General features: G+C 37.7%; 1 protein-coding gene across 1 annotated transcript in view; it reads right to left on the bottom strand.

The window, feature by feature from the left end:
- RNF13 (ring finger protein 13) overlaps window positions 1-24,631 on the bottom strand; it is a 157,747-nt gene that overhangs the window by 84,895 nt on the left and 48,221 nt on the right. Inside the window, exon 4 of the mRNA XM_046657344.1 lies at window positions 11,463-11,588. Coding sequence (XP_046513300.1) covers window positions 11,463-11,588 — 126 coding nt within the window. The remainder of the gene's footprint in view (window positions 1-11,462; window positions 11,589-24,631) is intronic.

Genomic DNA, 24,631 nt, shown 5'->3' with positions numbered 1-24,631 from the left:
ACATTAGGCCCTAGGCTCTAATGACATTTTCACTCTCATTGATAGGAGGAGCTCAATGATGTAAGCCATCCTTCTCTCTTTAGAGGCTGTCATTGCTCCTTATCTAGGCATTCTTTATTTACAGTGTTTGAGTAATTTGAATATCTTGATTTTGAAAGAAAAGAATGTGTGAGGAAGAGATATGTAAATAAAGTTACTGGCATTACACTGCTGCATTAGTTTAGGGTAAAGTACATGTAATTTACTATTTTTCAGCTTTCTCCTTTCATTATATATTACTTTCCTGGTAAAAGAGGAGAATTTTGCTTTGTTGTTTTAATACTGAATAAATTTGTCCATAAAGGAACCTAAATATTTAGAGGAGGCTATGGGGGCTGGCCCCATGGCCAAGTGGTTAAGCTCGCGCGTTCTGCTTTGGCGGCCCAGGGTTTCACTGGTTCGGATACTAGGAGCAGACATGGCACCACTCATCAAGCCAAGCTGAGGCGGCATCCCACATGTCACAACTAGATGGACCCACAACTAAAATATGCAACTATGTACTGAGGGGCTTTGGGAAGAAAAAGGAAAACAAAAATCTTTTTTTTTTTCCTGCTTTATCTCCCCAAACCCCCGCTGTACACAGTTGTATATCGTAGTTGCAGGTCCTTCTAGTTGTGGGATGTGGGATGCCGCCTCAACGTGGCCTGACGAGCGATGCCATGTCCGCGCCCAGGATCTGAACCCTGGGCTGCCACAGCGGCACAGGCGAACTTAACCACTTGGCCACGGAGCCAGCCCCCAAAAATCTTTAAAAAAAAAAAAAAAAAGATGCAGCTATCTTTATCACTTACAGGGTGGAAGAAAGGAACAAATGAATAAATTAACAAACTAGTAGCACCAGGGTGGATGAACCCCAAATGGGTAAAAATGTTTCTATTCACCAAGTATCCTCAAACATGTTCCTTTAGTGGAATCTTGTAAATATGATTCTGAAGCAGATTAATAACAGATGCTATAAATTGATTTGTAGTAATATAAGAAAGTGTAGGAAAAATTAAACAACGATATTAAGCGACTTTGAGACAATTTGCAGAGTTTAATTTATACCCAAGGTCATATCTACTTACCTGGTACTACTGAAATAAAAGTGCAATTCTGGGAACACCATGTAATGTGTCAGCCTGGAGGCCTGAGAGGATAATGAAAGGTAAACCCAGAAAAAGACTGGAGGACTATTTTGTAAGACGATAAAATTTCACCAAAAAAAAATGTTTTTTTATTATTTATTTATGATGATGAAGATGAGGTCACCCAAATAATTCAAAAAATGTTTATGGGGGCCGGCCCGGTGGCACAGCGGTTAAGTTCGCACATTCCGCTTCGGCGGCCCAGGGTTCGCCGGTTTGGATCCCAGGTGCGGGCATGTCACCACATGCCAAGCCAGGCTGTGGCAGGCGTCCTACATATAAAGTAGAGGAAGATGGGCATGGATGTTAGCTCAAAGCCAGTCTTCCTCAGCAAAAAGAGGAGGATTGGCAGCAGATGTTAGCTCAGGGTTAATCTTCCTCAAAAAAAAAAAAGAAAAAAATGTTTACAGTAATTTTTTAAATTCTCATAAAACATTTGGACCTAGAGAAAAATGTCTGTGGGATAAAAGAATATCTAGATTTAGAAATACTGCTAAGATCATCAAGTGAAACGAACATGAAGCCAATAGAAGCTTCCAATAATACTGTTTATTCTCTAATCCAGTTAAATGTAACTGTAAGCCCTTAGAGTTTTCTAAATTACTTCATTCGGCAAATATTTATTAATCATCTACCAAGCGCCATACAATGTATTAGGCACTAGAACTACAGAATCTAAAACATTATCTTTTCCCTTATAGAGACTGGTAATGAAAGACAAAGAGGAGCAGTATATATGATAAAAGGGACACTCCACCAAGAAGACACCACACATAAAAACATATGCACCCAACACAGGCACACCAAAGTACATAAAGCAACTATTATGAAAACTAAAAGGAGATATTAACAAAAACACAATAATAGTAGGGGACCTTAACACCACACTTACATAAATAGATCACCCAGACAGAAAATCAACAAGGAAATAGTAGATTTAAATGAAAAACTAGATCAGATGGAGTTAATAGATATATATACAAGTCTCCATCCAAAAACAGCAGAATACATATTCTTCTCAAGTGCACATCAAACATTCTCAAGGACAGATGATATGTTGGGAAACAAGGCAAGCCTCAAAAAATTTAAGAAGATTGAAATCATATGAAGCACACTCTCCGACCATAAGGCTATGAAACTAGAAATCAAGTACAAGAAAAAAGCTGGGAAAGTAAGAAGTATGTGGAGACTGAAACAACATGTTACTGAACAACCAATGGATCACTGAAGAAATTAAACAAGAAATCAAAAAGTATCTGGAGGGGCTGGCCCCACGGCCAAGTGATTAAGTTCGTGCACTCCACTTCAGCAGCCCAGGGTTTCGCCCGTTTGGATCCTAGGCGCAGACATGGCACCATTCATCAGGCTATGCTGAGGCAGTGCATCCCACATAGCACAACCAGAAGGACCTACAACTAGAATATACAACTATGTACTGGGGGGCTTCAGGGAGAAAGAGAAGGAAAAAAAAAGAAATCTGGCAACAGATGTTCAGGTGCCAAAAAAAAAGAAGAAAAATATCTGGAGACAAAGGATAATGAAAATACACCATACCGATTCATATGGGATGCAACAAAAGCAGTTTAAGAGGGAAATTCATAGCAATACAGGCCAACATTAACAAACAAGGAAAATCTCAAATAAGTACTCTTAAACTACACCTAACAGAATTAGCAAAAAGAGAACAAATAAAGCCCAAACTCAGCAGTAGGAGGGAAATAAAAAAATTAGAGCAGAAATAAATGAAACTGAAACAACAACAACAAAAAAACAGTAGAAAGGATCAATGAAACAAAGAACTGGTTCTTTGAGAAGATAAACAAAACTGACAAACCCCTAGACAGATTCACTAAAGAAAAAAAAGAGAAGGCTCAAATAAATAAAATTAGAAATGAAAGAGGAGAACTTACAATTGATATCACAGAAATACAAAGGATTCTAAGAGAATACCATGAAAAGCTATATGCCAACAAATTGGACACTCTAGAAGAGATGGATAAATGCTTAGACTCATACAACCTCCCAAAACTGAACCAATAAGAAATAGAGAATCTGAATAGACCAACCACAAGTAAAGAGATTGAAACAGTCATCAAAAACATCCCAAAAAATAAAAGTCCAGGACCAGATGGCTTCTCTGGAGAATTCTACCAAACATTCAAAGAAGATTTAATACCTATCCCTCCTCAAACTATTCCAAAAAGTTGAGGGTGATGGAACACTTCCTAACAAATTCTAGAGGCCAACATCACCCTGATACCAAAGCCAGACAAGGACAACACAAAGAAGGAAAATTACAGGCCAATATCACTGATGAACACAGATGCAAAAATCCTCAAGAAAATGTTGGCAAACTGAATACAGCAATACATTAAAAACATCACACACCATGATCAAGAGGGATTTACACCAGGAATGCAGGGATGGTTCAACATCTGCAAAGTAATCAATGTGATACACCACATTAACAAAATGAGGAATAAAAACCACATGATCATCTCAGTAGACACAGAGAAAGCATTTAAAAAGATCCAACATCCGTTTACAACAAAAACTTTCAATAAAATGGGTATAGAAGGAAAATACCTCAACATAATAAAGGTCATATATGACAAACCCACAGCTAACATCATACTCAGTGGTGAAAAACTGAAAGCCATCCCTCTGAGAACAGGAACAGGACAACGGTGTCCACTCTCACCACTCTTATTCAACATAGTACTGAAGGCCAGAGCAATTGGGCAAGAAAAAGAAATAAACGGAGTCCAAATGGGCACTGAAAAAGTGAAACTCTCACTGTTTGCAGATTACATGATTTTATAAATACAAAACACTAAAGACTCCATCAAAAAACTATTAGAAATAATCAAGAACTACAGCAAAGTTGCAGGGTACAAAATCAACTTACAAAAATCACTTGCATTTCTATACTCTCATAATGAACTAACAGAAAGAGAACTCTAGAATATAATCCCATTTACAATCTCAACAAAAAGAATAAATGTAACCAAGGAGGTGAAACACCTATACAAAGAAAATTACAAGATATTATTGAAAGAAATCAATGATGACATAAAGAAATGGAAAGATATTCCACACACTTGGACTGGAAGAATAAATATAGTTAAAATGTCCACACTACCTAAAGCAATCTACAGATTCAATGCAATCCCAATCAGAATCCCAATGACATTCCTCATGGAAATAGAACAAAGAATCCTAAAATTCATATGGGGCAATAAAAGACCCCGAATAGCTAAAGCAATTCTGAGAAAAAAGAACAAAGCTGGAGGCATCACAATCTCTGACTTTAAAATACTACAAAGCTACAGTAATCAAAACAGCATGGTACTGGTACAAAAACAGACACACAGATCAATGGAACAGAGCTGAAAGCCCAGAAATAAAACCACACATCTACGGACAGCTAATCTTTGACAAAGGAGCTAAGAACATACAATGGAAAAAGTAAAGTCTCTTCAATAAATGCTGCTGGGAAAACTAGACAGCCATATGCAAAAGAATGAAAGTAGACCATTATCTCTTGCCATTCACAAAAATTAACTCAAAATAGATCAAAGACTTGAAGGTAAGACCTGAAACCATAGAACTCCTAGAAGAAAATATAGGCAGTACACTCTTTGACATTGGCCTTAGCAGGACCTTTTCGAACACCATGTCTACCGGACAAGGGAAACAAAAGAAAGAATAAACAAGTGGGACTTCATCAGACTAAAGAGCTTCTGCAAAGGAAAGGAAACCAGGAACAAAATGAAAAGATAACCCACTAACTGGGAGAAAATATTTGCAAATCATATATCCAACAAGGGGTTAATATCCAAAATATATAAAGAACTCTCATAATTAAACAATAAAAAAACAAGACACTCAATCAAAAAATGTGCAGAGGATACAAACATTTTTTCCAAAGACAATATACCGACAGGCAATAGGCACATGAAAAGATGTTCAACATCACTAATCATAAGAGAAACGCAAATCAAAACTTCTCTAAGATATCACCTAACGCCCATTAGAATGGCTATAATCACCAAGACAAAAAGTAACAAATGTTAGGATGTGGAGAAAAGGGAGCCCTCATACACTGCTAGTGGGAATGCAAACTGGGGCAGCCACAATGGAAAACGGTATGGAGATTTATCGAAAAATTAAAAATAGAAATACCATATGACCCAGCTATCCAACTACTGGGTATTTATTCATAGAACTTGAAATCAACAATTCAGAGACTTATGCACTCTATGTTCACTGCAGCATTATTCACAATAGCCAAGAAGTGGAAGCAACCCAAGCGCCCATCGACTGATGATTGGATAAAGATGTGGTATATCCATACAATGGAATACTATTCAGCCAAAAATAAAAGACAAAATCATTCCATTCGCAACAACATGGATGGACCTTGAGGGTATTATGTTAAGTGAAATAAGGCAGACAGAGAAAGACAAACACCGTGCAATTTCACTCATATGTGGAGGATTAACAAACACAAGGATAAAGAGAACAGATTAGTGGTTACTAGAGAGGAAGGAGGTTGGAGGGTGGGCACAAGGGGTGAAGGGGCACATATGTATGGTGACTGACAACTAATGTACAACTGAAATTTCACAACATTATAAACTATTATTACCTCAATAAAAACAAAATGTACATGCAACAAATGAAACCATAAAAATATCCAAAGGAGTAAAGAAACACATGGTATAATCCTGAAAACCAGTAAAAGAGTTTATCATTACAGCAAAGCCAGAAAACGTAAGATACTGATGGCTTTGTCTGCAAAAGACTCCATAAATCAAGTTGAAAAAAAGATGATATACTGCAAAAGTCATTGTAACATCTGTGTTGACAGAAATGTACTACACAAATACATCTTACTAATCAATAAAAACTTAAGAAAATAGGGGCCGGCCCAGTGGCACAGCGGTTAAGTGGGAATGCTCCACTTTGGCAGCCCGGGGTTTGCTGGTTTGGATCCCGGGTGCGGAATGGCACCACATGGCAAGCCATGCTGTGGCAGGCGTCCCACGTATAAAGTAGAGGAAGATGGGCACAATGTTAGCTCAGTGCCAGGCTTCCTCAAGCTAAAAAAAGGAGGATTGGCAGCAGATGTTAGCTCAGGGCTAATCTTCCTCAAAAAAAACAAGAAAACAGAAAAAATATATATATAAGGGTCTGTTTCATTAATCAGAAATACATCAGACAAAGCGTATGAATTTTATTTTCCACTTTGTCCTTTGTATTTCAGAATAATAACAACAATAAAAAAAAAACGTCCTGAGCCGGCTCGGTGGCGCAGCGGTTAACTTCGCACGTTCCACTTCTTGGCAGCCCAGGATTCGCCGGTGCGGATCCCGGGTGCGGACATGGCACTACTTGGCACGCCATGCTGTGGTAGGCATCCCACATATAAAGTAGAGGAAGATGGGCATGGATGTCAGCTCAGGGCCAGGCTTCCTCAGTAAAAAGAGGAAGACTGGCAGATGTTAGCTCAGGGCTGATCTTCCTCAAAAAAAAAAAAAAAGCCCTTAAATTTGGCAGCCCAAAGAAATAAATAAAGTAAATTGGCTATTCAAAGAAATTGTTGACTTAGCATTAAAACCACATGATAGAAATATCTTGAACTACAATACAATGAACAGATTTCTGATAACTAATCTGTATTTGGTTATAAACATAGAAACTTGTGCAGTTCTGAAAAGTTCTATTTTAAGTGATTATATATTTTTACAAATTTTTTTTTAAATGTCATATTTCCCACTGGGATGCCAATTCAAGTCTTCTGAAAACTCTCTGCCTCAAAACGCTACAAAGTCACTTTTCTAATTAAAAGATTTAATATAACCTTAATTCATTTACCCATGAGCCCTTTTTTAACTTCAAATACTCATCAAAAACTAGTATTTCCAAACAATTATATTTTGTCACAGTAAAGAACAGCATTGTAAAAAGATAAACAAAATAACATTGTTTTGCTTTTCCTCTAAAGAGCTGTGTTTTTCAGAGGATACAGTTCTCGTCAGTGTGAGTAAAAGTGATTGTTTTCAGAATAAGCAGCTGGCGTGTAATCAACAGTCGTTCCTACTGGTCTTCTGGACATCCCACGTATCCAAATACTGATTCTGAGCTGGGTTTTGCTGCATCTTTTCAGGGCAAGACAGATTTAAAGGGGTCAAATGTGCTTCTCTTGACAGAAGATAAAAAAATTAAAACAGTGCCCTCTTTATTGAAGAACGTTACAAACAACGCAATTTCCTACCCTCCAAAAACTGCTGATTGCATTTCTGCTGTCTTATTGGCTATCTTGGAGTCACAAAACACTTGGGATAGTTCCTATAAAGAAAATCTGTCATTTTCTTCATTGTAGCACACAACTTTCACTTCATCATTTACTTTTAAGGAAGAAATAAGAGAAGTCTAGATTTGTTTAATTACAGTACAATATTCATCTTCAAACAAAATCTAAAGAATTACAAAAAGTAAACCCTAAATACCCACCACCATTAATCATTTGCAATATCTTGACAAAATTTTATTTCTTACTTCCTTTCTCTTCTGTTGTCACCAATGGAAAGGGTTCCTTTCTCCAAGGAAAGCTTTGTAAAACAGAGCCAATTTGCATTTGTCTGAGATAATCTGGGTATCACTTTGGATAGAAGGCATGGGAAAAAAATAACCTTCAACTACCTCCAACTGCAGCATTCTGCATGGTGCTCAATTAAGCTTTTCTAATACTCAAGCCCAGGATACTACATCAGGAACAAGGAAATGAGTTATTTTCCTATTTTCCTAATTTTGTATGAAGTCACTGCATTCGTACAAAATTGTGGATATATACGAATGAACAACTATTGGTTATCTACAAAGAGCTATTTATCAGCAATTCAGAAAAAAAGTACTATACATATATTGTAAATGATTAGGTTCCATAACATACCTAAATACAAAACCTTAGATAGTCATCAATTTGGAAGCCCAGAAAAGACAAGCATAGATTTCTGACCTGAAGATTATAGGTAATAAAGCTAAGAGCCTCTCTACCAGTGACCACCCATAGAAAGGCAATTCTCTTCGGGATGAAATTCCAGTTGTTTTTCCAGTAACCATGATGATTTTACCCTTATCCATTCACACTACCTTAACTGGTGATCCATAATTCTTTTTCTTGTGTATTTAAGAAACTCACACTTTATACATTACACAGTGGCATGACTAAACTGTCCTTTATAAGCAAATTTGAAATTTTACAGCTCAACTGACACAGAGTTACTATATCACAATTTGACTTTCCAGCCAATAATTTAGTTTCTGAAAGATCGGTGTGATGGTTAACTTTATGCGTCAACTTGACAGGGCTAAGAGATGCCCATAGAGCTCACAAACCATTATTTTGGGATGTATCTGAGAGAGTCTCTGGAAGAAACTGGCATGTAACTCAGCAGACTGAGTAAAGAAGATCCACCTCATCAACGTGGGCAGGCATCATCCAACTAGCTGAGCGCCCAGAGATCATGAAGGGTGAAGGGGAGGCGAATTCCCTCTCTCTCTGACATCCATCATCTCCTGCCCTCAGACATCAGAGCTCCTGGTTCTGGGCCTCTGGACTCCAGGACTTACACCACCGGCTCCCCTGGTTCTCAGGCCTTCAGACTTGGACTAACCACAGGCTTTCCTGGGTCTCCAGCTTGCAGACAGCAGATTATGGGACTTCTCGGCCTGATACAGTCAGCATCTTTGCCATCTTTACCCTTTTATTTTAACCAATGCTAAAAAGTGTAAAATATCAATGGCTAACACCTACTGCCTACTTACTGTGTGCAAGGCACTGTTTGATAAGCATTTAACACTGATTATTTCATTTGACCCTCATAACAATCCTATGATCTAGGGAATATGATAGTTCCTATTTTATAGGTAAAGAAATTGAGACACACAGAGGTGAAATAACTTGCCAAGGTCACACTGCTAATAAATGATAAAGATGGGACTCAAACGCACGCGGCCTGCTTCCAGACCTGATTAAAATCAACGCGTCTCCTCTGCAAACTGACGCCTCACAAATTTAATGCAACTGAGACAAAGACAGAAAGCACTAGGAACGACTGAGCAAGGAATCTTTAGCCTTAAATGGCTATAATATACTGTTGTTTATTTGTGAAGGAAAAAAGAATGAGGTTAAAGAACATGTACAACAGACTAGAACCTTATCCACTAAGACTATGTCTACATGATAAGGTATAACAATGGGAAATTTTTTAACATTTTCCTTTCTGAGACGAGAGAATCCTCAACTTAAACATTTTCACATGTACACGTTTTTAAAGAATGCATTATACAAAAAAGCAAAAGGCTTACTACTATACTACATAGTTTGATTTAAAAAGCTTTATTGCTCTCCTACTATGCACTATGATATAAATTAGACATACAAATATAATTAAAACATGACCTCTAAACACAGTAAGCTCAATATATGTGAAATATATAGAGAATAAAAAATAATAATGTGATAAAGAGCAGTAAAGGAGGTATTTACATAGTGGAAGGGTGGCACTCGAGCTGGAATGCTTGCTCTGCCAGAAAGAGGGTAGGAGGAAAAGTAAGGAATCCAGAGGAACAGACACCCTCAGCTGGCACTTAAATGATGAAACAGTCAGAAATACAGATGGTACAGGTCATCATGGACAGAGATCTTAAACAGAGAAAACAGTACGTAAAGGCACAAAGGTGCAGTCAGCACGGCACAGCAAGCTGAGAGACTTCAAGTAGAGGAACGGCTGCAGCATGAAGTGAAAAGAGATGAGCTGGAGCAACAGCTACACCATAAAACTCCACTAGAAGAGCTGAGATTCACGACGACGATCCACTAACAGGACAGGAGGACTAACAAGCCTACCTACTCATTCCTGAACTGTGTTTTCACCCTCAAAAACAAATATTCAGTGACACTATTTCCCTGAAACTTGTGGTGAACCACCTCCCATCCTCACCTGAAAAAGAAAGTTATTAAAAATAAAAGGTATTCTAGTTTCTAGTTAACCCAAGACGGGACTGAGCCAAAAATTACATAACATGATAGTGCAACAAACCTCGGAATCAGCAGATTTAGGTTTACTTTTAATTTCTTAGTGGCAAGAAGTTAATGAAATATTACAATAATACTTCATTTTTGTTGGAACAATCTACAATTATTGTACTTTAGTTCTGGATCAAATCTCATAATGGTTTAAATTTGAACTACTATAAAAGACAACTCTGAAGAGCAGGAAATCTACTACACCTGACTTCAAGCTCTAATTTATTTCCCATCTAAAGGCAATTGAGTTTAGATTTGGAACTAATATGCAATAGTAGCAATACCTATCATTTACAAAGTGCTCTACATTTTCAAAGCCCTGTACAGTTATTATCTTATAACTTTAATAAGCTTATTATGGAGGTGTCATTTCTTTCATGAAAAGAAAGGAACAGAGACAAAATTCAGGCACAGCAGGAGTTAGGGCAGCCTTTCCTACTGAGCAGGCGGATCATCTAAGGTCAAGTGATGGAAACTACATGAAATAATATCCCATGTCTATTCTCTAAGACACATGCCAGATACTCTATGACACTCAGGTCTGAGGCAGTCCAGTAAAAGTAATATCCAGGCTTATTTTATACAGGACCCAGTGTGGCTCTTCTGCCTAGGCCAATCCAAAAACAGATTTGTAAAGACTTATATTAAAGTATCAAAAAACCATACCTTTAGAGCAGCACTGACGATCATGAGGCAGGTCCTACGGCAAAGTTTGTTTTACTATCTGAAATGCCAGCTTAACCCACTCCAGGGAGACAAACCTTATACAGGTGACAGAGTCAGCTTATTACAAAAGAAAGGGCCGAGTGTCAACACAGCTACGGATACAGGTGTAGTACTGACAGTGGAGGGTGAAGGCGTCGAAGTAAAGGCTAACATTCCACTCCTAGATTAGACCAGCAAGATTACACTATTAAACCGCAGTTCAAGATGCCCAACGACCATCAGTAATTACTTATAGCCTAGTCAATTTGTTTGTTTAGAGTGAGTTTTGTAGCAATGAAAAGGACTCAAGTAAACCCATTCCTGTCTCTCCTGCCTTCACTATCTCCTCATTCGCCTTTTGTCCTCACTCCTTTCCTTCTCTAATCTGAATGAATTGTGTAAACTTTCTTAAATCCTTTCTGCAATAAGGGAGAATTTAAGTTAGCTAACTAAACAAATAGCAACACAAAAATGAAAAAAGCAAACATTACCTTTACATCAAAATTACAATCAAGTCTTCGAATTAACACGATGAAAGTGCCAGATGAATTGTCTCTCAGTGGTGGAGGCACTATGGGTTCACAGGCATTCTCTGGTTTTGAGTTAATCAAAAAGCCCTGAAAAAGAATTGGCAATAAGTTTTTTCTCTGTTAAACTCAAAAAATCGATTCAACTTACTTCTACAAACATCTTTTGACTTTGCTTCCTGTGTTTTGCATTGTGCTAGGTGAATTATCTGGCAACTACAACAGTTCCTACCCTCCAAGTGCTCACAATCCCAGAACTTCTAAAGTAGTATTTGGTTTCATAAATGTTTAGCTTTTTTAAGTAACTTCCATTTTTACTATTAAAATCTTTTTAAAAGTCACATATAAGTCCATCACCCCAAGACAACCACTGTTGGCATGCTGGTATATTTTCCAACAATGATTAACATTTCTAAACCAAGCAAATACTTTTCTAAATTAACTTTTAAATTTCTTTCATGTTATTAACAATGAAAATGCATAGCATTTCTAGGAATTTATTCCATAGAAACACTAGCCTGAGTATATAAAGGTAAATGTAGATAGATGTTCCCACTACACTGTTTTTAATAACAAAAACTGGAAATCATGCACATCAACAAGGCAGCCATTTAAAAAATTATAGTATATTCATACAATAGAAAAATAATGGAGCCACTAAAAGATCTAAGTAAATCTATAAGCACTAAATTGAAAAGATGTCCACAAGATAACTATTAATTTAAAAAGAAAATAGTAAGTTGTTTTCCCAGAAATACAGGACAGTTTGACATCAGAAAATGTATTAATATAAAAGGTTATATCCATAGATTAAAACGGAAAAGCCAAATGATTCTCTCAACGGATGTAAAACACTGAATAAACACATAAAAAGATGATCAACTTCATTAAATTCATTTATAAGCAGAAATGAGCAATTAAAGCTATGACACAGTGCCTTGACAACAGTCCTGTATGGTGTGTGAATTGGTCCTACCAACCACCTCTTCCACGGGATCTGGCGATTTCTCCTGCCTTCCGTTGCATTGCTTGGCTTGTGAAAGGGAATGCTTTTGCACATGTTTCAGGAACAAAATGCAGCACACTTTCATACACTCCTAGAATGGCTACCCTTCTTGACTCCATAAAGCACTTGGTTTTCACTTTGCAGGGAAACAGAACTTGTATCCTTCCAATAATGAATATTTCACTCATGTTAAGGCACCTTGCTGCCTTTTCTGTGCCTTTCTACACACAAACTTTCTGCTTTAATGCCAGATCACATACAGTAGTCCTCCCTTATCTACAGTTTCATTTTTCGCAGTTTCAGACACCTATGGTCAACCATGGTCAGAAAATATTAAATGGAAAATTCCAGAAATAAACTTATAAGTTTTAAATTGTGCACCACTCTGAGTAGCATGATGAAATCTTGTGTGGTCCTGCTCTGTCCTGCTTAGGATGTGAACCATCCCTTTGTCCAACATATTTACACCGTATGCGCCACCTGCTACTGACCCGTTAGTCACTTAGTAGCCAGCTCATTATCAGATCTACTGTGGAGATATCTCAGCACTGGTGTTCAAGTAATTCTTATTTTACTTAATAATGACCCCAAAGTGCAAGAGTAGTAATGCTGGCAATTCAGATATGCCAAAGAGAAGCCAATAAAGTGCTTCAAGTAAAAAGGTAAAAGTTCTTGAAAAAAATCATATGCTGAGGTTGTTAAGGTCTACAGTAATTTTTATTACAGTATATTGTTATAATTGTTCCATTTTCTTAGTAGTTAGTATTGTTACTCTCTTACTGTGCCTAATTTATAAGTTAAACTTTACATAACTATGTACGTATAGGAAAAAACATAGTATACAGGGTTCGGTACTATCGGCAGTTTCAGGCATCCCCTGGGAGTCTGGGAACACATCCCCTACAGACAAGGGGGTACTATTGCAGTGCAGTTCTTTTCACAATACTTATAACAGCAATTAAAACAACCTATGTCATACCAACAAGGCATATAACTCAAGTGAAGTGAAGACAATAGGAACAGCTATGGCCAAATTTCCATGTCTGGGTGATGACAACTCCATCATGACTGCCACCTGGTGGACAGCAATTGAGAAACACATCCCAAGTTCAGAGATATTAAAACATGGAGTAATAAAATGCATCTTAGAATCAATAAATTTATAGTATGTACCGACACAAAAAAGGGTCTACAAGTGGAACTGCAAAAGAGTATTTGCTTCTTAATCATTTCTGTATTGTTGAATCTGTTATGAGAGGCATGTATTATTCTTAAACATAAGAAAATTTATAAAAATCAAATACACATAAGTAAAAGTCCAAAAACCAATCTATTTTTATTAATAGAAAACTGACTGAACCCTTCAAAAAAAACAGGTCTTAGATAATTAAATATTATCTTTCCTGTGGATGTTAAAATGAATAACTTGCTAAAACAGCTTACAAATTCCTATCCTTCCCTCAGATGTGAGTCACTTAAAACTAAGTGCAAATTTACTTTGTTTCATCCACAAAGTCTACAAGGTATCATAACAGGCTTTGTCAATTAACTTGGCAAAACTCTCTGGTCCTTTAAGTAAGATGGGCCAAGAAGGTGCTGCCTTAAGCCAGGACCACATGCCTAACGTCACCCTCCAAGGTCAATATCTTCTTATTAAAAGGATGCTTGCTCTGCGATCAAGGATCGTCCTCATCCGTATCTTCTGACAGGGGCACTTTATGACAATATGTAGGAAGCCCAAGAAAACCACCAATGCTAGGAGACTAAGAAACTGGATGCCCACCTTTCTTCTCTGTGTTGTAATTCTCTGATGATTAAACAAGGATGCTGGTCAAAAATAGTGCATGCAGACCGGCACCTCAATATCATCAAAGTATAAAGGAACAGGTTTATGATATATAAATGTGTTGATTTTTTTAAAAGATTTTATGACTATATATAAAGTGCACAAAATATAACTTTTCAGCTTGATGAGTTTTCACAAACTGAAGATACCTGTATCAGGAGATGGAAGATTAATGGCAATCCAGAAGTTCCCTTCATCTTCCCCACCAGTCACCAGTGTCACTACATGGACTCCTAACAAATTAGTTTTGCGCAGTTTTACACTTGACAGAAACAGAATCGTGCAGCATAGTAAATGCTCTTTTAGACTTCTTTCTCTCAGTACTCTGTGAGATTCAGCCTACTGCTGAGCAACCACACTGCTGAGATATACTTGGCAGATCTTTCATTTTCATTTCTACCTAGTATTACATTGTGTGAATATACCAAAATTTATTCTACTGTTGATGAGCACTTGGGTAATTCCTAGTTAGGGGCAACTACGAACAGTGCTGTCATAAGCATCCCAGTACTGTCTTCATGAAGACGTGCCCACATCTGCCAAGCACGTGCATGGGAGCAGGACCACAGGACATCAGGCTTCAGTAAACATCACCAAGCAGTTTTCCAGATTGGTTTGGGTCACGACTTTAACTGGAATATTCAAATAAGCCAAACATAAAAATCACACAATATAATTTTGCTTTAATACTTCAGAAGGTATTTAGAACTGCAATATTTCAGGGTAAATGTTATGGAAAAATTACTTTTGCTGATAAATTACACTGGTTAATAAAGTTATAAAGAGAGAGATAATTCGATAAAGTGGTTTTGTTTAAAAGACTGTTTCAGACTGAAAAGAGCCTTAGGCTTTCCTTTCCTTCAGCCTGCACTGAATAGGAAACTATCTAGTGAGCAAAACTGAGGAGAGTATATGCAATGATAATGTCAACAAAAATGCTGAAAGCAAGGCAGCAGTACACCTTTCCCTTTGTAAGAGTATAAAAGTAAAGGCAGGAAGAGAGGAAGGGGAGTGTGAGTTGTTTTGTTTGTGAATACCTGAAGTTATGAACTAATAACTGCAGTGACAGCAAGCAGTTAACACTTGTTGAGCTATAGCACACAGCACTGTGTCAGGCACCATGCCCTCTAAGTATTCCAATTGAGTCAATCTTTGCAGTAATCCTATGAGGTAACCACTATTATTATCATTCCCATGTTAAAGATGAGGAAACTAAGTCTCAAAAAGGAGAAGTAACTTGCCCAAGGTTACACAGAGCAGGCAATCGCAGGAAGCCTGACTCCAGAGTCTGTTCTCAACTGCTACGCTATACCGCCTCCACAAGACGAGAACTAGGTCAAGAACAAAACCAGCAACAAGAAGATGAACGGCCACTGACAAAAGCGAACAAACCAAAACATCAGTCTAAAAGGCAATTAAGACTGATTTCAAAATCTGCTACAAGCACTTCAAATGATGAAGATGTCAACAGAAATCTTTCTGACATAATCTTTACATCCAAACACAGACCCAGAAGACTTCATCAGCTAACGTTTTCCTAATGAGAGACGGATGAATTTATTGACATCAACGCTTTCTAGAATATTAAAAATATCCACTGCCCTTTTCTCTAATTCTTTAGTAGATCATTCTTCCAAAATCTACTAGTAACTTGCAAACACAGGGCAACTGTGATTCCTTTTTCACAAAGAGCTGGAGATTACTCTCCTCTTGCGCAGCCAGACACACTTTCACCATTACTCATATCCTATTCTTTCATGTTCCTTTAACACTATGCTCTCAGTACGCTGGTCTCATTTCATGAGGGATCTGTTTAAGCACTAGCATGGATGAGGCAAGACTGAGTCCCCACCCAAGCAATCAAGATCCAGAAAGAACTATCTCCAATAAGATAGGAGAAAACAAAGTCTAAGCAGTATGTGGTACAACCGCACAGAACACAACAAATCCTTCTAACTACGGGATTCAGTAACAGAAAAAGTGGCATTGCCTTGGTTCTTAAACTATACTGTACTTCAGTTTGGCCAAAACCTGAACATATTGCTGTAAGTGGTCTGACCAATATAACACGGAGGAACTATCGCTCTTTAACCTGTTCTACAGATTATACTTCTATTGCTGCACTATAAAACCAAAAACCACAGTTGTTTCAACAAACTTTTGACATATATTGCTGCTAAGCTAGATTTCTCCTCTTTTCAGTGCCTATCTTTTAAGACTCAAGGGCAAAACATTAGAATATGAACCACTCTAAGCTTCACGCCGTCTGCAATGTGACAGCACACCTTCCACGCCTTTCTGCACATCACCGAGGAAAGCACTGAGTAAGGCAGAAATTTAACGGCTATATACTAAAAGTTAAGCCCTTAACTGGATTAAAAGAAAAGGCTTTTAAAAACTCCTCACAGGTTAGATATTACATTCGTAGCATTATTCAGAATAGTAACTGAATATCTTTCATCTCAAAGTTACATCTCACCATGTATACTCTGCTAGAATTCTCCCCAATAACCTTTTTTGGTTACACATTTTATCAATGAGTTAGATTTTAGATTTTAATAAAATCTGATTAAAAGATATCCAAAAGTACAATAAGCTCATTAATAACTAAAAACATTTAAAAAATACTTAACATCACTAAGTAATATTGTTTAGAACAACTACATACTATTTAAAACATATTTCTGAAAAAGTTCAAAAAGCATTAGAAACAAAATTTGGCTCATATTAAAATTCTAAGAACATCAAAGCTTTAAAAAAAAAAGTCCCAGATTACTATACTGGCTTATCAATTGCACTAAGATTAAAAACAAACCAGGGGCCAGCCCTGTGGCCAAGTGGTTAAGTTTGCACACTCCACTGTGGCGGCCCAGGGTTTCGCCGGTTCCGATCCTGGGCGTGGACATGGCGTCACACGTCAGGCCATGCTGTGGTGGCATCCCACATGCCACAACCAGAAGGACCTACAACTAAAATTTACAACTATGTACTGGGGGGCTTTGGGGAGAAGAAGAAAAAGAAAGAAAGAAAAAAAAGAAGATTGGCAACAGATGGTAGCTCAGGGACCAATCTTAAAAAAAAAGGAAAAAAATAGCATGATGATTTATACAATGTTGATATGCAGCTCTGAAATCACCCATCTTAATAATTTCCTCAAATGAGAATTTTTGAGTGATTTGTCTTAAAAGGACTTGATAATTAGAATGTGTTGATTACCCACTGGATGCTAAGTTGAATTTCCACTTCCCAGCCGTGATGGAACAACAGGGGCTACTTTCAGCCTCGTGCTTTAAATAAGTGGAAAACCAAACAAAAGACATGAACCATGAGCTTCCAAACAATGGACAATAGATAGCACAGGACAGTGATTCCTGAGAAGAGAGAAACAAACGAGATGAGACCTACAAATACCTCAGCTCCCTGCCTGGAGAGATTCCAGGCCTCAGCACAGGGCAGGGGAACCCAACAGAGTCTGGTGGTCTCAATGAGTTGAGGAGACAGAGTTCAAAGTTTGAGGACGCCACAGCAGTCAGATTTCTGTGGGGCAAAGTATTAGGGAAGAGAGAGCCACAAAGAGAGAGGGTTCCAGATACACACAGAGGCATCCACTTGAGTCCTTTGCTGAGCAGTAATCTGCGCATGTGTGTAAGGGACCAACATGACGAAAGAACCATCAGAAAGGAGGAAACAGCACAAGTCCTGGAGCTCACACGGGGCAGGAACAGTTCATGTTCCCACCAGCCTGAGGGGGAAAACCTCCTAAGACAGAGCGTCAAATGCAGCCCTCAGGGGCCGGCCTGGTGGTGCAGCCGTTAAATTTGCACGTTCTGCTTTGGAGGCCCAGAGTTCACCGGTTCAGATCCCGGGTGCAGACATGGCACAGCTTGGCAAGCCATGCTGTGACAGGCGTCCCACATATAAAGTAGAGGAAGATGGGCATAGATGTGAGATCAGGGCCAGTCTTCCTCAGCAAAAAGAGGATTGGCAGCAGATGTTAGCTCAGGGCTAATCTTCCTCAAAAAAAAAAAAAGTCCTCAGACTACTGCCTCAACAGCGGGCCAAATTAGCCCTAAATATTTGAAGCAAAGGAAAATAAAAACAGAAACTACCAAAACTTGTGGGACATAGCTAAAATAGCACTTAAAGGGAAATATACAGCACTAAATAGCTATATTAGAAAAGAGGAAAGGTCTCAAATCAATGACCTCAACATTCATCTAAAGAAACTAGAAAAAACAAAGAGCAAATTAAACCCAAAATAAGAGAAAGAAGGAAATAATAAATAATAGACACTTTCCTCACACTTGTCCTTTGGATACGTACTGTTACAGATGAGTAAACAGACTTAAAGAAATTGAATAACTTGTCCAGTGATTAAACCAGAATTTTGAGCCCAGTAACTCTGACCCAAGAGCCCACGTTCTTCCCATTCTAGCACACTACTCCTCTCTGCAAAGACAGGGGTTAGAACAGGACCAGGTCCAGGTCTCCCTCTTCCCAGCCCAGCACCCTAACCGTTTTGGCACTGTGCTAAGAGAATCACCACTGCGATGGCGTAAGTGGAACAGTTCACACGTGCGGATTAAAATTATTAGCGTTCTAGTTCACCCTTTTCTCTTCTTTTTCTTACACGTTCCTATTTTCTCCTACTATCCCAGCCCCTTTCATTAGACTGCCCTGAAGTCTACAAGGTGCTTTACAAACAACTGGTGTTCCGCGCCATTTGCTGCTCTGGAAGTTAACCATCACAACTACACTCAAGTCCTGGAATACACAGACAGCTTTACACTCACAATTCACACACGCATTATCATCCCTGTTCTAGAGAAAAAGAAACTGAAGCTTCAAAGAAGGTAATATACCTAAGAACACGCAGCTGCTAACTGATGGTGCTGTGAGCCAAAGCCAGAGCTGACTCAAAGATGCTTCTTTTCTCCAAAACGCAGTGTCTTTCAAATTTAATACAAACAGAAAAAGAAAATGATTTTGGTGAGATTGGTGAGACTAAACATTATTCTTTAATGCTATTATTTCCATTATGATGATGATGATGATAATTGTGCTAAACAAACACACTTGGAAAAGAAAAAAACTCAAACTCCTTGAAGAGTGAATAAGAAAGTATCCAGAAGGGAAGTGGGAGCATCAAACCAAAGACAGTTCTACATTTACAAAACCAGGCAGTAGAATTTTTACCTTATTTCAATACTTTTATTTCAACTAAAAGACAGCAATACAATTATTTATTTTAAGAAAAGATTCCTTGCTTTACACAAGGATTCATTTTCAAATTCCATTACAAAGCAAATTCTCTTAGCATCTTCTTTATCATTACAAATGTCAAGTATTATAGGTAAAATATGTTCAATTTGGAAGAGGAAAGGTTAGCAAACAGGGCTAAGGCCAAAAATGTATACTGATGGAGAAGTAATAAATAACCACAGGCAGCTATGGTTCAAGCTATGCTCCCCTTGATGAGAACTAACTGTTAACAGTTTTGCAACTCTGATCTGTATGATGTTTGATAATCAACATGAAAAATACTTCTAAATAAGACATAAAATGAGCTAGTCATCAAGGTATGAAGGTGAGCACAAGAGTTTGGTTTATCTCCAATCTATTTCCTATTGTCAGAGAACAAAATCAACCCTGAAGTTGAAATTTTTATCCTCAACTTTTCTCCAGAGACTTTGAGGCCAAGCAGAAAACAGATGGCATAAATCACCCTAAAAACTGCAAAGGTCAGGCTACCAGGTTCTTAAATATAGCTTTTCATGCTCACTAAAGAACACTAAGAAACACATGAGATAACAAACTGGTCAATATATTCCGGGACATCTTGGCCATTTCCTACTTCATAATTTATTCCCAATAGGTCAATCTGAAGGATTAATTGCAGCTTTCTTTATTTTACTGATATACTCACTCACTGAACAAATATTTACTGAATCCCTACTATAAGCCAGACACTTCCAGAGATAAAGATTCTGGCTTCAAGAAATTTACATTGTATGCCAGACACTGTACTACACAGAAATAAGTAAAATACAGTACTCGTTGCTCTTGAGTACATCGTGTAACATTCTCCTTCCTGGTTTTACATTTATCAACATTTCAATTTATAAATACTAAATACAGCTCTTATATCTACTTATATTGGTAAAATTGTTCAGAAAGAATTGAGAGAAAATACTCCCACAAAATTACAATCATCTTGGATATGCACACTTCCAGAATATTTGATAGAGTTGGTAATTACTCAATTTTTATAAAGTATATCATACAAAGAAGTCTCAGCTTAGAAATCTTCTTAATATTGCAACAGTATCTCTACAAAAGAGGAGAACATGAAAGAATATCCTTATTATCAAAGAGATTGTTTCAAAGGACTAGGAGAATCAATTCATTTGACACAACCACTATGTTAAACCAAGAACGGTAGTTATTAGGTTGAAGCGAAATTTATGCTAAAGGAGAACTGAGACAAGAAAATCAAAAGTTTGTAGCACATGAGCCACAACCCACTGCCCAGACCCCATTAGCTCAGTAAGATGGAAGCTCCGCTCTGACCGTTGGGGCAGAGACAACAGGGTCCTTCTCCCCTCAGCTCCCAGTGAAGAAATATGATATCTCAGAGGAAGGGAAGGTCACCACCATTTCTCATCCTCTCCAGCTCCAAATTGCAAAGGCTAAACTCCTAGTGAAAGTGACAAAGTGCACAGGCCAAGAACACGGGGGCCCTGAACACCCTCGCCTTTGCTCACTTGCAGGGCAGAGGATCCATGCTGCGAAAGGCAAACAGAGAAGAGCAGAGACAACCACTCCAGCCAACACACTGCACATAAGGCAGGGTGTCACTGAAAAATGAAAACCTATCTTTATGCTAGGCAATCATCCAGTAGATACAGAGACAGTAGCACTGGAAGAACAGGCACAGGAAATACTAATTGTACAGGCAGTGTCCTAGATTAGAAAGAAAACCAGTGAGGCTGACATATTTTGAATAGAGCCAGTTCCAGAGCAACGACTCAGAAAGTCCGTCCACTGGGAGAGGCAGTCCATAAGAACAAAGACCTCCAAAGCTCTTCCCAAAGAAACTGACTTTACTTGAAACAGAGTGTAGGAAAGCTCAAGAAGAAACATGACTGGACAATACGTACGTGAAAAGATGCTCAACATCACTAATCCCTAACGAAATGCAAATCAAAACCACAATGAGCTCCCACATCACACCCACTAGAATGACTATAATAAAAAAAAAGACAGATGAAAAGTAAGTTTGATAAGAACATGGAGAAACTGGAAGCCCCATACACAGCTGGTGGAAATTAAAAATGGTGCAGGCAGTTTGGAAAGCAGCCTGGCAGTTCCTTGAAAGGTTAAACATAGAGTTACCATATGACTCAACAATTCCACTCTTCAGTATATACTCAAGAAAAATGAAAACACGTTCATATAAAAACACATACACAGATGTTCATGGCAGCATTATCAATAATAGCAAAAAAGTGAAAACAACCCAAATGTCTATTAACTGATAAAGAGATAAACACAATGTGGTATACCTATACAATGGAATGGTATCAGCCAGCAGAAGGAACAGAGCACTGATACAAGTTACAAGATAGATGAACCTTGAAGACACACTGAGCAAAAGAAGCCAGAAACAAAACGTTATACGTTACATGATTCTATTTACAAATGAAATGTCAAGAATAGGCAACTCTATAGAGACAGAAGTAAACTAACAATTGCCTAGGACAAGAGCTGGCGGGGTCGGGGAGAAACAGGGAATGACTGCTAATGGGAATGGTGTTTCTTTTTGGGGTAATGAAAATGTTCTAAAATTGACTGTGGTAATAGTTGCATAACTCTGTAAATATACTAAAAGCTATTGAAACATACACTTTAAATGGGTGAATTGTATGGTATATGAATTATGTCTCAGTAAAGTTGTTATTAAAAAAGATAAGGACATAAGTCACGTCTATGAACTAGATGGTTTTTAGCATGACTTAGGTTGTATCTTAAATATTCCCGTGTTTATTGTTAATGTTGTTGGTTAAATTCTTACCCAAAAAAGTATCTGTTGAATATATATATGACCTAATACCATGTCATCTTAAAAACACAAGGCTCCAGTTCACTGTAACCAGTGATACACTATTTTTGAAGACAGCAGAAAAGATGTCTTATCTTATGGAGATACTTTCTTGTTTTTGCTTGTTCCCCTTTTGAGTTGGTTTTAGAATACTGGCTGTCCCATCTAGATATAATTTATCTTGTTAAACATCTACTATCTTTGTTAGTGCTGCTAAGTGGATTCCGACTCCTAGTGACCCTGTGGACAGCACAGCTGAAAGATGCCCAGTTTTGCGTCACCCTCTCCCCTTCCAGCGCTGTATCAGACAATGCTCCATTGCTATTCATTGGGTTTTCATGGACAATTTTTTTGGAAGTGGGAGGTCAGGTCCTTCTTCCTAGTCTGTCTAGTCTGGAAGCTCTGCTGAAACCTGTCCACCATGAGTGACCCTGCTAGTATACGAAACACAGGTGGCATAGCTTTCAGCATCACAGCAACAACACACACCACCACAGTATGATAACCAACGGACGGGTGGTGTGGTTCCCTGACCAGGACACAAACCCAGGCCGAGGTGGTGACAGTGTCAAATCTTAATCACTAGACCACCAGTGCTGGCTAAAGCATCTACTATAACTTTCTTTACGTCATCAAAATTCAATTAACTTGATTGCAAATAGAATTTCACATTTACATATAAATTAACAAATATCTCCTCCCAAAGTTAACTACCCCAAACTATTCTGCAGACATAAATAGTATGCTAATGACCTTATCATTAAAAAGAAAAAAAGAAGCCAATAAATCATGGTGTCCAGCATAAAGCTAGAAATAAGATCAATAATTCCTTTTCACTCAAATTGACGTTGAAAGATTTAAATAAAGAGAAATCATAACATCTGGTTGACAATCCTTTGGTTTTTCTATTATTGAAGTTAATTCTTAAAAATAACATAATTGATTAAAATTTAAAGACTGTAGCCTTGAGTTTTACTTAACACAGAAGTAGTTGTCTGTCAGGATTTTGATTTTATGATATTCAAGCTCTCTGAAGAAAAGGCCATCTGGTATGTGCTTTTCATTCAGCACACACAGATAAGGCTTCACTCAGTGAACATATCTTTTGACATTTTAGAAAACAAAACGACTGTGCCCTCTGGTGGACAATGCCTTCTAGCTAATCTGCTACACAGCACACCACCATCATAACCACATCATTATCATCCTTCAGAAACAATCAAACCCTGTCACTCCAATCTAAACACTGAACCAACAAAGTAGAAAATCAGAAGCTCAAAAGACTGTGGTGGACTTGTAGGACTTGCTGCATCCAACACGACAGTTTCTCCAACAACAAGAACAAGTCTAGATGGATTGAGCTTATGCTGGAAATACACATCCTCTAAGACGGCCTTCTAAATTGCCACATAGTCAGTCCATGCTAGTATGGAATATTTATTCATATTTTATATTCTGTAGTACCTGACAAGTCCTCTAAGATCATAAAAGCTTTAAATGTGTTAATCAATTACAGAATTCTTAACAAAATCTTTGATAGCAAAAGAGTTCAGAAACAATTATGGAGAGTAAATCTGTGAAAAATTAAGAGGCAACAGAAAAATTCTCCTTCAGTTTTACAAACAAAAGTGAATCTTGAATAAAAGGAATTCTTTGGTGATGAAGTCAAAAACATATCGTTTTATGAAAAAGAAACAAAGACTTCAAGCCTTCATTACTTACCACATCATTTACCATTTACAATTTGTCATCATAATAACTCAGTCACAGTTGAACATAATCTGCTTACCTAAAGTTGATTACAATCTGGTTATCAATCTGCTTAAGGGGGTCAGACGTGAAAACTACTGATGGAAATGGTCAGATCCTAGCTAAGGAATTATTTCAGTATTCAGAATTCAAAGAGAACAGCAACTGACAAGAAGGGGTAGTACCAGTAAATAGAAGGAGGGAGAGCAACAAAAAATAATAATGATGCTGGAACTGGTATTAGCTCTTCTGTTAATTTCAAAGGTGATGATCACTGACTCATTTATTAAATGAAATAAAAAATATATTAAATATGGAAAAAATGAATTATTTCATTACGGCAAATTATCACTTAAAGAAGGAGGAGAATATTTCAAATCTCTCCAAAGTGGTCAGACACTCTCATATACCAGTAATATACAAGAATACTG

This window comes from Equus quagga, chromosome 1 (assembly GCF_021613505.1).
Source record: "Equus quagga isolate Etosha38 chromosome 1, UCLA_HA_Equagga_1.0, whole genome shotgun sequence".
NCBI lineage: Eukaryota > Metazoa > Chordata > Mammalia > Perissodactyla > Equidae > Equus > Equus quagga.
This window is presented reverse-complemented; position numbering and strand designations above follow the sequence as displayed.